Source organism: Molothrus aeneus, chromosome 22, assembly GCF_037042795.1.
Source record: "Molothrus aeneus isolate 106 chromosome 22, BPBGC_Maene_1.0, whole genome shotgun sequence".
In the NCBI taxonomy this organism is placed as follows: domain Eukaryota; kingdom Metazoa; phylum Chordata; class Aves; order Passeriformes; family Icteridae; genus Molothrus; species Molothrus aeneus.
The window spans coordinates 6,600,117-6,616,226 of NC_089667.1; the positions used below are offsets into that span (position 1 = coordinate 6,600,117).

The following is a 16,110-nucleotide window of genomic DNA, read 5'->3' on the forward strand; positions in this document are numbered from 1 at the left end:
CTTCCCAGCCTTCTGGTTTGGTTATAATAATATTCCAGTTTTTATTAATGATTCTGATAGCCCTGATTATGTTCTGGAGGTTCTTTCTCTTGCAGTTAACACACACTGAAATGTTACCCACAAATTCCAGTGGCACTGCAGAGGACATCAGAGAAAAGAATGAGAAATAATTCTGATCTTTACTTGTTGTACTTGTTGTGAACTTGGGAGATGTGTTATGGAGATTTGTTTAGCAAAGGGTGCTTTCTTAATTTGTCAGTGGTGACATTCTACAAATTCTACACATGAATTTCTTGAATTCTGCGCTTGAATGTCCCAAATTCTACACATGAATTTCCCTCATTCTACACATGAATTTCCCAAATTCTACACTTGAATTTCCCAAATTCTACACATGAATTTCCCTCATTCTACACATGAATTTCCCAAATTCTACACTTGAATTTCCCAAATTCTACACAAGAATTTCCCTCATTCTACACATGAATTTCCCAAATTCTGCACAAGAATTTCCCTCATTCTACACATGAATTTCCCAAATTCTACACAAGAATTTCCCTCATTCTACACATGAATTTCCCAAATTCTGCACTTCAATGGTGATGGTGTTTGGATTGCAGGACCAGCTAGGTCTCGTTGCAATGTGTTTATGAGAGTAATGGGTTTTTTTTAATAGAGATTGGTTAGTTTTCTGTGAATCATGAAGTTCATACTAATTATTGCCCCTTGCAACAGCACTTGAGGGTGAAATCTGGGGCTGGCTGGTGGCTGGGGAGGAGTGGGGCTTGCAGGGAGCAGGGGTTGCTGCCTCTGAGGAAGAGGAGCAGCTCCTCCCTGGAGCCCCTCCTGCCTGACAAACAGGAATTTTGTGCTCCCTGCATGTGAAAAATGAGTATTTTATGATTGGCTTTTCCCAAATATTCAAATGAATATTATATGTGTTGTGTTAGAAAGTGATGCTGTGTTAATTCTCTTAAGCAGTGTGTTAAAGATAGTTTTAGGTTATAACATAATGTTAAAGTAGAAACTGTGCTATGTAAGATATTTTCTAAGAAAGGACTCGCACTGAGATAGCAGCCACAGGACACCTGAATCTTTCAGAGAAATGGAATTTATTGCTCCCTTATCAGGAGAAATGAACTTCTGCCTGCCTTGCTCAGCCCTGAGGAGCTGTCAGGATTCAGAGGAAGAAGCTGACACTGCCCAGCCAGAATCCTGTGTTTGAATGGAATTTCTGCACCATGGATGAGCTGTATGAATATGCAACAGGCTGCTGCTTTTAAGGGTTAATCCTCTGTTAATGTGGGGCCTTTTTCGGGCTGCCCAGAAAAGGTACCCAGACTGTCCATAACTCTTTATTTCTATTGTCTCATATTGTCCTAATCCAAATTGTCCAAATTATTATTCCTCTAATTACATTGCTATTTTTATAACCATTTGATTACTATGAAACTTTTGGAATTTTAAAACCAAGTGATTGGCGTTTTTCACACTGCAGGATGCAGTTTGTGCTGCTCTGCACCCTGCCAAGACAACCTGGCTGCTGCAAGAGCAGCCTCGAGTCCTGAGCTTTTACACATCCTGCTTCTCTCATCTGCTCCAGGTTCTTCCCTCTCACCCACCCAGATTTCTCTTCCAGCATGAGATTGTAACTTGCTTGGTTTTTAATTAAAGTTGTCCATCCTCTGATTTAATGGCTCCATAAAGCATCCTGGCTTACCCTGCCTCAGGTAAATGAAAATATTTGCTGTGGTAAATAGGACTATTAGTTTTATGATCCATAGCAATAAAAAGCTTTTATCAAGAATGTCATCAAAAGAGGCATAAAATTGTGTTCCATGTAAAAAACACTGAGATGTCTGGGAAGTTTTACTGCAATTCATAAATTTCTGTAGGGAAAGGTGTTAATAGGATCATTTTTTGCTGTGCCTTGTGGTCATTTAAAAATTAAAAGCTCTTGTGAGCAGATCCTGTACAAGGAAGTGATGGGGTCACAAGGTGGACATAATTGGAATTATTCCCTTTTCCCTGCACAGATTCCCCACATCAGCTTGGCCGTGTGGCTTTGCTCAGGAGCAGAATAATCCTGACTGGAATGGAGCAGAGGAGGAGTCTCTGAGTGCCCTGCCTGTGCTTTTGTGCTGCCACAGCTGCCTGGGCCCTGACTGCAGCTGGTGGCCAAGCCCACCCATCCCTGGCACTCTGAAACCATCCCCAGGGATGGGTGGGCTTGGCTGGGAGAGCCCCCTGTCCCTTGGGGGGTGCTGGGTGAGACCCCCAGGCCAGGGGGTTCCTCAGTGCCCAGGCTGGGCCCTTTGATGGAATAATTTGAATTTTGTCGGCTCTGGAAGTGAAGGGCAGTTGTTTCCTCAGTGCCCAGGCTGGGCCCTTTGATAGAATAATTTGAATTTTGTCGGCTCTGGAAGTGAATGGCAGTTGTTTCCTCAGTGCCCAGGCTGGGCCCTTTGATAGAATAATTTGAATTTTGTCGGCTCTGGAAGTGAATGGCAGTTGTTTCCTCAGTGCCCAGGCTGGGCCCTTTGATAGAATAATTTGAATTTTGTCGGCTCTGGAAGTGAACAGCAGCTGGTTTTCCTGCAGCAGGGACTGAATTGCCCTTCTGCCACCCCCAGCATCCACCAGGTGCTGCTGGGAATGGGGAATCCCGGTGGAAATGGGGATTTTCCTGCCTGCCGTGGGCAGGGCAGACAGGAGGGTGGCTGGAGGCAGAGCTTTGCCAGCAGCAGAGCTGCCCTGGCCCTGGGGGCTGTGCCAGAGCCCAGTCCCTCCCCAGTCCCCCTGTGGGTTTGGGATTGGGCTGGGGCAGGGCAGGGGGGCTCCCCCTGTGCCTGCTGCGCTCCTGGGGTGCTCAGCAGGGTGGGGAGCAGCCCCCACGGCCAGGGCCACCAGCTGGGCTTGGGCTCTTTGTTTTGGGGTCTCCCTCCCCTGCAGGTGCCTTTGAGCACACTTGTTCTTATTTTGAGATGTTCGTCCCCAGGGGTGGCTTTGCTGTCTTTATTTTGGGGTGTTCCTCCCCTGCAGGTGAATTTGGTGTCTTTATTTTGGGGTGTCCCTCCCCTGGAAATAGCTTTGGGCACATCTTTATTTTGGGATGTCCCTCCCTGACGGTGAATTTGGTGTCTTTATTTTGGGGTGTCCCTCTCCTGGAGGTGGCTTTGGGCACACATTTCTTTATTTTGGAGCGTCCCTGCCCTTCGGACCCCTTTATTTCGGGCTGTTCCGTGCTGCTTCTGCCCTCTCTCCAGGTCCTGCCATTCCCCAAAGGGCTCCTCCATCCCCGCCTCCCGTTCCTGGCAGATTTAGGAGCGGTTGCCATGGCGACGGGGCAGGAATGGGATCCGCAGCCCAGCTGGGATCAATCCCAGCTGCTGCCGCTGCCTCCTCCTCCTCCTCCTCCTCCTCCCGAGCGCTCGGCGCATTTTTAATAAAGTGACCGCGCACAGGAGCCTTGTCTTTGTCTTGTTAAGCCTTTGTTGTGCATTAAACCCCCGGGGCTTTCACCGTAATCTGCTGCAAACCCCGCCCTTGCTCCATGTGCCCGCCGCATCCAGGAGTTGTTTCCTTCCTGGTGGTTTTTATTCCTGGAATTGGGTTGAATTGGTGAATCGTTGCTAGAAATGAAGGGAATTAAAGGTGCAGCCTGTGAGAATGGAGCCAGGGGTTCGGTGACACCTGAATTCGTCCCTGCTGGGCTTTGTTTGCCCAGATATTCTGGATGTTTTGATTTTGGGTTTTTGATTATGGTTTTTTTATTATTCTGGGTTTTTTGATTCTGGATTTTTTGTATTCTGGGTTTTGTATTCTGGGTTTTGTTGATTCTGGGTTTTTTTTATTCTGTTTTGTTTGGTTTTTTTTTTTATCCTGGGTTGTTTTGATTCTGGGTTTTTTGTTTCTGGGTTGTTTTTTATTTTTTGTTTTTGATTATGGGGGTTTTTATTCTTTTTTTTAATTATTATTCTGGGCTTTTTTATTCTATTTTTCTATTTTTTTATTTATTCTGGGTTTTTTTGATTCTGAATTTTTTTTTTTTTTTTTTTGATTCTGGGTTTTCTCTGGGCTTTGTTGCCGTAATGCATCATTTCCTGGGTTACCTGTGACAGAATTCCTGCTCCTGGAGACCCACTCCAAGGCAAAGCCCATCCAAATTCCCTCCTGGGCTCAGAGTGGGAGGGAGGGAGAGCCCTCAGAGCTTAGAGGGAGGTGCAGTGTGGGCACATCCCTGGGGATGTGAGTGTGGGGAGACCCCAGTGCTGGAGTGGGGTGAGGATTCCAGGAGGTGAGGGTTTCGGAAGGTGAGGATTCCAGGAGGTGAGGATTCCAGGACGGTTTCAGGAGGTGATGGTTTCAGAAGGTGAGGATTCCAGAAGGATTCCAGGAGGGTTTCAGGAGGTGAGGATTCCAGGTGAGGATTCCAGGTGAGGATTCCAGGAGGGTTTCAGAAGGTGAGGATTCCAGGTGAGGATTCCAGGAGGATTTCAGGAGGTGAGGGTTTTGGAAGGTGAGGATTCCAGGTGAGGATTCCAGGAGGGTTTCAGGAGGTGAGGATTCCAGGTGAGGATTCCAGGTGAGGATTCCAGGAGGGTTTCAGGAGGTGAGGATTCCAGGTGAGGATTCCAGGAGGATTTCAGGAGGTGAGGATTCCAGGTGAGGATTCCAGGAGGATTTCAGGAGGTGAGGATTCCAGGTGAGGATTCCAGGAGGGTTTCAGTCCTCGCTGAGCTCCAGGTGGGCCCTCTCGGGGTCTGTGCTGAGCTGCTGGGGCTGGAAAGGAGCAGTGCTTTTGTGGGAAGGGAGGGATGCGAGGGGCTGAACTCCATTTGTCTGAGGGAGTAGAAGCCCACAGTAAATCCCTACCTGGGTGTGTTTAGCATTCCAGGGTACTCCTTTTGTGGAGCCAGAGCAGTGTGAGCACTCGTATTCCTGTTCCAGGTGTGTCACCTTTGGAATTTGGGCAGCCACAGACCCTGTTGCCAACAATTTACTTTTTTTACTTTATTTCCTTTATTTCCTGCCCAGGTACAGCCTCCTGCCTTAAGCTCAGCCTGAGCCCAGCAGGGACACAGCCTCCCTGCCTATTATCAAAACCACGGCTTAATTTGAGCTCATTTCTTTTGTTGAGATGCAAAACTAATTATATTGAACTACAGATGAACAGGAAGTTGCATTAGCAAATTTGTTGTCTTTTCTTTTTTTTTTTTTTTTAATCAATGGGGAATTATTCAGCATTTTTTGGGGGCTGGGGAACTTTATAACCAGATAAAAGATATGGGGGAGGGCAGAGCTATAAAAAGTGTTATTGTGTGATTATGAAGAGGGCCTTTTAATGCAGTTATTATGTGATGCTAAAAAGGCCTTTATTGCTTGAAGTTGGAAGCAGAATACAAATGGGCTCGCAGTGTCTATTAAACGAAGAGTGGAAAAAATAGTCCCCATTTCCCTGAGCTGCAAAGCAAAAATAACGATTAAACAGCGATTAAAATCAGCAGAGCTGGCTTTGTGTGTGAGCTGAGGGTGGGCATGGTTGGTGAGATTGCAGGTGTGAAAAACGCCAATCACTTGGTTTTAAAATTCCAAAAGTTTCATAGTAATAAAATGGTTATAAAAATAGCAATAGAATTAGAGTAATAATAATTTTGGACAATTTGGATTCAGACAATAGGAGACAATAAAAACAAAGAGTTATGGACAGTCCAGGTACCTTTTCTGGGCAAAATAAGCCCGAAAAAGGGCCCACATGAACAGAGGATTAACCCTTAAAAGCAACAGCCTGTTGCATATTCATACAGCTCATCCATGATGCAGAAATTCCATTCAAACACAGGATTCTGGCTGGGCAGGGTCAGCTTCTTCCTCTGAATCCTGACAGCTCTTCAGGCTGAGCAAGGCAGGCAGAAGTTCATTTCTTCTGATAAGGGAGCAATAAATTCCCTTTCTCTGAAAGATTCAGGCGTCCTGTGGCTGCTATCTCAGTGCGAGTCCTTTCTTTAAAAAATATCTTACACAGCATAGTTTCTATTTTAACATTATGTTGTAACCTAAAACTATATTTAACACACTGCTTAAGAGAATTAACACAGCATCACTTTCTAACATAGCACGTATAACATTCATTTGAATATCTGCCAAAAGCCAATCATAAAATACACATTTTTCACAGCAGGCACAGCCCCTTGTTCTGGGGACTCGTGTGTCTCGGTGACAGTGGCAGCAAACCCAGGCTCTCTGGTGTGAAGTGAGGACAGAGGAGCTGGGAATGTCACTGTCACAGTTTCCAAAAAATCCCTTCACCGGGATTTTCTGAAAAATCTGAAAAATTTCAGAAATTTTTCTGAAAAATCCCTTTGCCAGGATTTCTTCTCCTGGGAAGCTGAGAAGCCTCAGAGAAAAATGAAAGCAATATTATCTCATTTGCTTCTTGTGTGTTTGGCTGCTGTGCAATGTGGTTTGGACGTTGTTTATCCAGCAGGTGGTTCTTTGATTGGTTTCATGTGAATTGTTTTAACTTAATGACCAATCATGGTCAGGCACTGTCAGGACTCTGGAACCAGTCAGGAATTTTCCATTATTATCTTTTTAGCCTTCTGTCTGCATCCTTTCTGTATTCTTTAGCATAGTTTTAGTGCATTAAACCCCCAGGGCTTTCCCCATAACCACGGGCTCTGCAAATCATTCTTTATTCTGTATTTGCAGTGAGATGGTCCCTGCTTGTGTGATTTCCTCCTGTTGTGTGCAGCTGGTGTGGCACAGCCAGGCTGAAAAAAGCTGTAAAGGTGCAGCCCAGGTGCTGAATTGGGGGTGAAGGAGAGTTCAGTGCTTTCCACGGAGCCTGGAGCAGAAATCACCTGGGCATGGGATGAGAGGCATTGAGCAGCCCCGCCAGGGCTGCGTTTGCAGAGTGCAGCGTGGGGAGAGAAATCTGAATTTCTGTCAGATCCCAGAGGGTTCCCATTTCAGCAGCTCCCAGTGCTGAGCAGAGAAGTGCTCTGGAAGCCCTTCCTTGGGCTGGTTTTCCCAGCTCAGGAGCTCCAGGGGTACCTGAATGTCCCTGTCTGGAGTCACTGCAGGATGTGCAGCCCCTGGGTGACCCTGGGCAGAGCTGGAGCCCTCAGCAGTCCCAGCTCTGCTTCCAGCCGGCTCCTGGCTGGGTTCTTGGGGTTTTGGGTATTTGGAATTTATCAGGACAGCTGCTGAGCTGCAGAGAGGAGAGCAGCAAAGTGCAGGGGCCTTGCACTGGGGTTATCCCAGCTCCCATTATTGCTTCTCCTGGAGAGAAGGGCCGTGGCAGGGGAGGTGTTGGCCACAGGAACGTGCTCAGAAAATCCTGATATTGCTGTGCTTTCCCCCTGAGGGCAGGCAGAGCTCCCCCACTCCAGACTCACTGCCTGACCCCCCAGCCCTTTAGGGAGTGTTGCCATTGGCATGCACAGCCAGGTTTTCATTGCTGAAGCAGTGCTTGTTTCTCATAACCCCAGGTGTGCTTGGCAGCTGGAATAATGCCTCTGTGGTCTGGAGGTAAAATTAGCTGCTCTGGGAGAGAGATTTTCAGCTTTTCGTGCACTACATGAAAGCACAGAGGGTGTTTTCCAAAGAAAACCTATTTTGGCGTCCTCAAATTCAACTTGACCCGGGCTTGTTAGGCCACAGATCTGCTGTGGAATTAAGCTATAGCTGGAGGAGAGCCAGAATCCAATTACATTTTCTGCCTAATGGGTCATAATTTATGCAATGGAGAAGGAGGCAGGGATGGTGCTGGGGGAAAAGGGCACTGGGCCTGCGTGGGTGTGCACTGGGAGGGGCTGCTGGTAAATGGGAATGGACAGGGCAGAGGTGCTGTCCTTTGGTTTAAAAAGCTTTAAAATCTTTCTCTGGTGCTTCAAACCTTGTTGTGGTGTTGAAAACCTTGTTATGGTGTTTAAAACTTTGCTGTCATGTTTAAAACCCTTCTCTCACGTTTAAAACCTCTGGTGTTTAAAACCAGCAGTTCAGATCACAAAACAGGTGTCATCCTGGACTGTGAATTGAATGAGGGATCCATGGGGATTGTAAGGCTGGCAAAGGTGTTTTGCTGGAGCCCACAGCCCGTGTCTGACTGTGCTCATTCCCTTCCCAGCCTCTCTCCAAGTGGACATCGTTCCAAGCCAGGGGGAGATCAGCGTTGGAGAGTCCAAGTTCTTCTTATGTCAAGGTGGGTGCTGGCCAAAGGCCCCTGGGTTTATTTATTCAGTTTGAAATGAGACAGACCCTGCTGGGATGGAATTGCTGCTGTGGGGTCACTCAGACCCTCAGCACTGGGGTTTGGGGCAGACCCTGGGGCTTGGGGCATTCCCTCAGCACTGGGGTTTGGGGCAGACCCTGGGGTTTGGGGCATTCCCTCAGCACTGGGGTTTGGGGCAGACCCTGGGGTTTGGGGCAGACCCTGGGGTTTGGGTCAGACTCAGCACTGGGGTTTGGGGCAGACCCTGGGGTTTGGGGCATTCCCTCAGCACTGGGGTTTGGGGCATTCCCTCAGCACTGGGGTTTGGGGCAGACCCTGGGGTTTGGGGCATTCCCTCAGCACTGGGCTTTGGGGCAGACCCTGGGGTTTTGGCAGTCCCTCAGCACTGGGGTTTGGGGCAGACCCTGGGGTTTTGGCAGCCCCTCAGCACTGGGGTTTGGGGCCATGCAGTCCTGGGCTGTCTCACTGAGCTGTGGGGTCAGTCAGCCCCTCAGCACTGGGGTTTGGGGATGCTGCAGTCCAGGCCTGCAGTCTCACCCTGCTCTCTCTCTCTGTCCCTGCAGTGGCCGGGGAGGCCAGGTCCAAGGACATCTCGTGGTTCTCCCCGAACGGGGAGCGGCTGAGCCCGGGCCAGCAGCGCATCTCGGTGGTGCGCAACGATGACTTCTCCTCCACGCTCACCATCTACAACGCCAACATCGACGACGCCGGCATCTACAAGTGTGTGGTCAGCAGCCCCGAGGAGGGCGACTCCGAGGCCACTGTCAACGTCAAGATTTTCCGTAAGGAACCCCCACATGGCCCTTTTCTTGCCCCCCTGGCTCTTGTCATGCTCCCCCTGGCTCTTTCCTTTCTCCCCTGGATCTTTCCTTACCCCTCTGGATCTTCCCTTGCCTTCCCAGCTCTTGTCTTGCCCCTTCACTCTTGTCTTGTCCCCCCCAGCTCCTTTCTTGCCCCCCCTGGCTGTTCCCTTGTGCCCCTGTGGTGTTTTCTGAGACCCCCGACATTGGAAGGAATGAGGGAGTTGAGAATCTGACTGACTCCATGTTCTTAGAAGGCTGATTTATTATTTTATGATATTATATTATATAAAAGAATGCTATACTGAAACTGCACTAAAGAATAGAGAAAGGATACAGACAGAAGGCTCAAAGATAATAATGAAAACTCGTAACTCTCTCCAGAGCCCCAACACAGCTTGACCATGATTGGCCAATAAGTAAAAACAATTCACATGTTGGATAAACAATCTCCAACCACATTCCAAAGCAGCAAAACTCAGGAGAAGCCAATCAGATAATTATTGTTTTCCTTTCTCTCTGAGGCTTCTCAGCTTCCCAGGAGTTAATCCTGGGCAAGGGGATTTTTCAGAAAATGTGACAGTGACACCCCCCTGGCTCTTTCCTCTCCCCCCTGTGTAGAATTTGCAGCAGCCCTGACGAGGGGAGAGATGAGTGAATCTGACTCCATGTTCTTAGAAGGCTGATTTATTGTGATATGATATGAAATTATATACTAAAACTATACTAAACTATAGAGAAAGGATATATCAGGAGGTTAGAAAAGAATGAATAATAAAAACCTGTGACAGACTCAGAGAGTCTGACACAGCTGGCTGTGGTTGGTCATTAAAATAAAACAATTCACATGCTGAGTAAACAATTCTCCAAATCACATTCTGAAGTACCAAAACAGGGAGAAGCTGAAGCTTCCCAGCTTCTTAGGAGAAGAAATCCTGGTGAAGGGATTTTTATAAAATATCACAGTAAGAGGCATCCTGTGGGCAGTGATTCACTCCCACCTCGATCCTCCCCTGGGAACAAGGAGATCTCTGGGGTTTGGGGGTTTCTCTGCTCCAGCTGTGCTGAGGAAGCTGCAGTGACCCTCTCCATTCCCATTTTCCAGAAAAGCTGATGTTCAAGAACGCTCCCACCCCCCAGGAGTTCAAGGAAGGGGACGACGCTGTGATCGTGTGCGACGTGGTCAGCTCGCTGCCCCCCACCATCATCTGGAAGCACAAAGGCAGGGATGTCATCCTCAAAAAGGATGGTAAGGGCTTGCTTCTTGTCCATCTCCCTCCCACACACAGTGCTGGTGGTCACAAGGGATGGGGAAGCAGCTGTGCCCGACCCAAGGCCATGGGATGTGGATTTAGTCACCCCAGGTGCTGTGGTTTGCCTGTGGCAGGGCAATCACGTTCCCACTGAAGTGGCCACCAGGCTTTGGCACCAGAATCAGCCAAGGAATGCTGGAAATAAAATACAGATGAAAGAAATGCCATCAGACAGAAAAGCTGGGTGTTGTGACACCCTCCACCTTCCTGAGGAAAGGGGCTGGAAGCTCCTTGCAAGAACATTTCCCTTTCTTCCCAAGTGCTCCAGCCAGCTGTGTCCAGAGGGGCTGGCACATGCCCTGACTCCAGCTGAGCAGGTTTCCCACACCTGGCACACAGGTGGTGAGGCTGGAGCCCTGGGCAGGGGCATGAGTCCCAAACTGCTCCCTGGCTGGTGTGATGCAGTGTGAATGTGTCTGTGGCACCTCGTGGTGGGGCTGAGGTCACCTTCTGCTGCGGCTTAGGCTGGGAGCGCAGAGCCCACGCAGGGAGGAGAATCTGAGGCTGAAAATCCTGTTGGTTGAGATAAAAACAGTTTAACAAAGCAAAGCAGACCAAACCAAGGGATTCCTTCAGTGCACCCCATTGTTCAGCCAGGTCTGCTGTGTCCCCCTGGATCTGTTCACCTCCCTGAGCACAGCCCCAGGGCAGGGGCAGAGGCAGAGGCAGATCCAGCAGCAGATCCAGTTCTGGTGGGGAGGGAGAGGAGAGGGAGAGGAGAGGCTGAGTGAGCTTCCCTTGCCTTTCTTTGTGCTTTGCAGTGCGCTTCATCGTTCTGTCCAACAACTACCTGCAGATCCGGGGCATCAAGAAGACAGATGAGGGCACCTACAGGTGTGAGGGGAGGATCCTGGCCCGTGGGGAGATCAACTTCAAGGACATCCAGGTCATCGTCAACGGTGAGGGGCTGGCAGCAGCACCTCACCCCAGGCTGCTGCAGGAGCTGCTGCCTCACACTCACACCATCCTCTTCCTCTGCTGTGTCCAGTAAAATGTCCATGGAACACGGGGAGCGTTTGCCAGGTGTTTACAGGAAAATAACCCCTCGAGGAGCCTGAGGGTTCGAGTGAGGAGCTGAGCTTGGTGGCACTCACGAGTGGTTCTGGCCACCACAATGGTTTCTTTTTTGTCTCCCCACCCACTTCCCTTTCTCCCCTGTGCCGATGACTTTGGCCATGCCTCAAACTCGCTGATCAAACCCTGCAGGAGGTGGTGCTGACAGGGTTTGGGTGAGTGGTGCCAGAGGTGCACAGGGGTTCTCTGTGGTTCATGACTTTGGCCATGCCTCAAACCTGCTGATAAAACCCTGCAGGTGATGGTGCTGACAGGGTTTTTGGGTGAGTGGTGCCAGAGGTGCCCAGCAGCTCCCTGTGCTGGTGACTTTGGCCATGTCTCAGACTCCCTAGTTATGACTGATCAAACCCTGCAGGTGGTGATGCTCACAGGGTTTTTGGGTGCCACCAGAGGTGCCCAGGAGCTCTCTGTGGCTCACACCTTTGTCCTGCCCAGCTCACCCTGGCTCTGCTCTCTTGCAGTGCCTCCCTCTGTGCGTGCCAGGCAGAGCACCATGAACGCCACTGCCAACCTCAGCCAGTCTGTCACCCTGGCCTGCGATGCTGACGGCTTCCCCGAGCCCACCGTGTCCTGGACAAAGTAAGATGCTGTGTGCAGGGTCCTGCTGGGCCAGGGCTGCTTCCCCTGCAAAGGAAAGGGAATGTTCTGGCTGGGATGAGCTGGTTTTGCTCACAGCAATGGCCTTGTGATGGGGCTGAGGTCACCTTGTTGTATTTTCTGGGTCAAAGGAAGGAATGTCTGAGGCTGTGTTCTCAGAAGGCTAAATTATTATATTATATTATATTATATCATATCATATTATATTATATTATGCTATACTAAAGAATAGAGAAAGGATACAGACAGAAGGCTACAAAGATAATAATGAAAAACTCAGGACTCCTTCCAGAGTCCTGACACAGCTTGGCTGTGATTGGTCATTAAGTTAAAACAATTCACATGAAACCAATCAAACATGCACCTGTTGGATAAACAATCTCCAACCACATTCCAAAGCAGCAAAACACAGGAGAAGCCAATCAGATAATTATTGTTTTCATTTTCCTCTGAGGCTTCTCAGCTTCCCAGGAGCAAAATCCTGGGCAAGGGGATTTTCCAGAAAATGTGACAGTGACACCACCTTCTGCTGTGGGTCAGGCTGGGAGCACAGAGCCCACCCAGGGAGGAGAATCTGAGGGTGAAAGTGCTGTTGGTTGAGATAAAAACAGTTTAATAAAGCAAAGCAAACCAAGGGATTCCTTCAGTTCTCCCCATTGCTCAGCTGTGTCCCCTCCCAGCTCCCTGCACTGCTTTGCCAGGCAGTGATTCCCACTCCCACTGGAATTCTGCAGCCTTTGGTGAAGGTTAGGAGCACAGAGGGACCTGGAAAGGCTGATGGCAGCTTGGAGTGTTGCCTTGGTAGGCAAGAAACCACCTTTGGGGGGGTTACAGCTCTGTGCTGTGCCAGGAGGTGAGGGCTGGGGCAGGAAGGGGTGGGAATGGGTCTCCAGCTGAGCTCTGGAGCCCACGGGGAGAGGAGAAGGGGCTGGTCCCTCTGAGCTGCAGGGCAACGACTGCATGGCCAGGCCTGAACCAGGCTGGGCTGGCTGCTGCCACCACAGCCCCCTGTGCTCTGTGCCCCCAGGGATGGAGAGCCCGTGGAGGAGGAGGAGGAGGAGGACGACGACAAATACAGCTTCAACTCGGATGGCTCCGAGCTGGTGATCCACAGGGTGGACAAGAGCGACGAGGCCGAGTACATCTGCATTGCTGAGAACAAGGCTGGAGAGGCTGATGCCACCATCCACCTCAAAGTCTTTGGTAACAGCCCCTGGCAGCCCAGCTGGGTGCTGGGCACATGGGGGGAGCTGGGGGAGCTCTTGGTCCCGGTTAATTCATGCCTGTGCCCCTGTGCCGTGCTGGGTGTGTTGGAGCTCCTGTCCGGAGCCATCCATCCTGTCCATCCCAGCTCCTGTCTGCTCCAGCACAGCCAGGGCTGCTGGGTCACACCCACAGCCTGCTGGAAGTGCCCTCCAGGATATTTCCTGGAGTCCTGATCCACCAAAGCTGCTGTTAAAAGGGGTTTAGCACTTGAGTGGGGCTTGCTGCAGCCTGGATGGGGAGGTGAGCTCCACCCCAGCACTGTGGGAGTGACCTCAGGCTTGCAGGGGTGAATCAGGAGCTTCCCTCCCTCCCAGGGGTATGGAGGTGCTGGGGAATGCGGGATTCTCCCTGCCTCCCAGGGGTCTGGAATTGTTGGGGAATGTGGAATTCTCCCTGCCTCCCAGGGGTCTGGAATTGTTGGGGAATGTGGAATTCTCCCTCCCTCCCAGGGGTCTGGAATTGTTGGGGAATGTGGAATTCTCCCTCCCTCCCAAGGTCTGGAAGTGTTGGGGAATGTGGAATTCTCCCTCCCTCCCAGGGGTATGGAGGTGCTGGGGAATGTGGAATTCTCCCTCCCTCCCAAGGTCTGGAAGTGTTGGGGAATGTGGAATTCTCCCTCCCTCCCAGGGGTCTGGAATTGTTGGGGAATGTGGAATTCTCCCTGCCTCCCAGGGGTATGGAAGTGCTGGGGAATGTGGAATTCTCCCTGCCCTGTGTGCAGCCACCTGCCCAAGCTGCTTGGCAAAGGGCTGATTTGGGCAGGGGGGTGGAAGGGGGAGCTGGTAATCCCAGGGGAGAGCATTTGTGCCCTCTGAACTGGCTCCTCCTTGGAGCCTCAGCTGTGGGAATGAGCACGAGAGGTTCTCCAGGTCCTTCCCTTGAGCAGGAGGTGCCCTGCTGAAAGCCCCTGTGCCCCTTCCCCAGCGGGCAGGAGATGGTCCCAGATGGTCCCAGCTCTCCCCAGCGCTGCTCACCCTGAGCCCCCCTGAGCCAAGGCTCCTTTTCCTCCTCCTCCTCCCCAGCCAAACCCAAGATCACCTACGTGGAGAACAAGACAGCCATGGAGCTGGAGGATCAGATCACGCTGACCTGCGAGGCCTCGGGGGACCCCATCCCCTCCATCACCTGGAGGAGCTCCAGCAGGAACATCAGCAGCGAGGAGAAGGTAAAGGTGTAAAGGTGCAGCCCTGCCAGGCCTGGGGGGCTCAGCACAGCCCCTGGCCCTGCATGGGGGCATGGGGGGGCTGTGCTGCTGCTGGGGGGGCACTGCCACACCTGGGGCACACCTGGGGCACACCTGGGGCACTGCCACTCCATGCAGTTATTGCACTGCAGCTCGGAGGGACCAGCCCCTTCTCCTCCCATTATGGAGGAGTTTTCCATAATTTAACCTGGGGCTCTGCCACACCTGGGGCACACCTGGGGCTCTGCCACACCTGGGGCACACCTGGGGCACTGCCACACCTGTGACAGTGACACAACTGGGGCACACCTGCAGCAGTGCCACACCTGCAGCAGTGCCACACCCTGAGCAGTGTCACTGGTGCCACACCTGGGGCAGTGTCACATCTGCAGCAGTGCCACACCCTGAGCAGTGTCACAGGGGCACACCTCGGGCACAGCCACACCTGAGGCAGTGCCACACCCTGAGCAGTGTCACAGGTGCCACACCTAGGGCAGTGTCACAGGGGCACACCTCGGGCACAGCCACACCTGGGGCAGTGCCACACCCTGAGCAGTGTCACAGCTGGGGCACACCTGGGGCACAGCCACACCCTGAGCAGTGTCACAGGTGCCACACTTAGGGCAGTGTCACAGGGGCACACCTGGGGCAGTGCCACACCTGCAGCAGTGCCACACCCTGAGCAGTGTCACAGCTGGGGCACACCTGGGGCACAGCCACACCTGCAGCAGTGTCACAGGTGCCACACTTAGGGCAGTGTCACAGGGGCACACCTGGGGCAGTGCCACACCTGCAGCAGTGCCACACCCTGAGCAGTGTCACAGCTGGGGCACACCTGGGGCACAGCCACACCTGCAGCAGTGCCACACCCTGAGCAGTGTCACAGAGGCACACCTGGGGCAGTGCCACACCCTGAGCAGTGTCACAGGGGCACACCTGGGGCAGTGCCACCCCTGCAGCAGTGCCACACCCTGAGCAGTGTCACAGCTGGGGCACACCTGGGGCAGTGCCACAGGTGCCCTCCTGTGAGAGCCACCTGGGCTCTGAGCACCTCCTGCAATTCCTGCTGTGTTCACTGGGGGGATTCAATTGGGGACACTCCAAACCCTGTTCAGAGCAGCTCCTCCAGCTGCAGGGAACATCTGGCAGGGGGGATGAGCCCCCAGAGCTGGGCAGGTGCAGGTGAGGGCTGCTCCCTCTCCAGGAGCCACAGTGAGCCTGTCCATCCCTGCTCCCTGCTGCCCTCTGACACTGCACATCCCCAGAGCACAAAAGCCTGCCTGCCTTTTGTGCTCACCCGTTCTGTTGATCCCATCAACACCATTTTGTTCTTAAAAGGCAAAAATAATTAGCAGTTTTTTTCCTTCTTGAAAGAGAGTGATGGTGTTGTTATTGCTCCTTTAATTAGAGCAGGCTGGGTGTGCTGCTGCTGCACTGGAGATGTTTCATGAGTGATCAGGAGGCAGAATTTGGAGCCAGAGAAGGCCTATACAGAAGCAGGAGTGAGGAGTTGTTGCTAATTAATAATCTCCTATTAACAGGATGATATTTCAGGGCTCAGCTGCCTTGGCCATGCCAGGGGCTCTGGCTCAGTGTGACACTCTGAAAGTCTTGGAGCAACAGAGGTGTCCACTGTCCCTG

At 51.4% G+C, this 16,110-nt stretch overlaps 1 protein-coding gene across 6 annotated transcripts in view; it reads left to right on the plus strand.

Annotated features, from left to right (window-relative positions):
• The window catches only part of NCAM1 (neural cell adhesion molecule 1), a 97,628-nt gene that overhangs the window by 36,121 nt on the left and 45,397 nt on the right, over positions 1-16,110 (plus strand). For all 6 annotated transcript variants that reach the window (XM_066564498.1, XM_066564499.1, XM_066564500.1 and 3 more), the window contains exons 2-8: positions 8,132-8,206; positions 8,800-9,018; positions 10,142-10,285; positions 11,111-11,248; positions 11,885-12,002; positions 13,048-13,223; positions 14,309-14,451. In XM_066564498.1, coding sequence (XP_066420595.1) covers positions 8,132-8,206; positions 8,800-9,018; positions 10,142-10,285; positions 11,111-11,248; positions 11,885-12,002; positions 13,048-13,223; positions 14,309-14,451 — 1,013 coding nt within the window. The remainder of the gene's footprint in view (positions 1-8,131; positions 8,207-8,799; positions 9,019-10,141; positions 10,286-11,110; positions 11,249-11,884; positions 12,003-13,047; positions 13,224-14,308; positions 14,452-16,110) is intronic.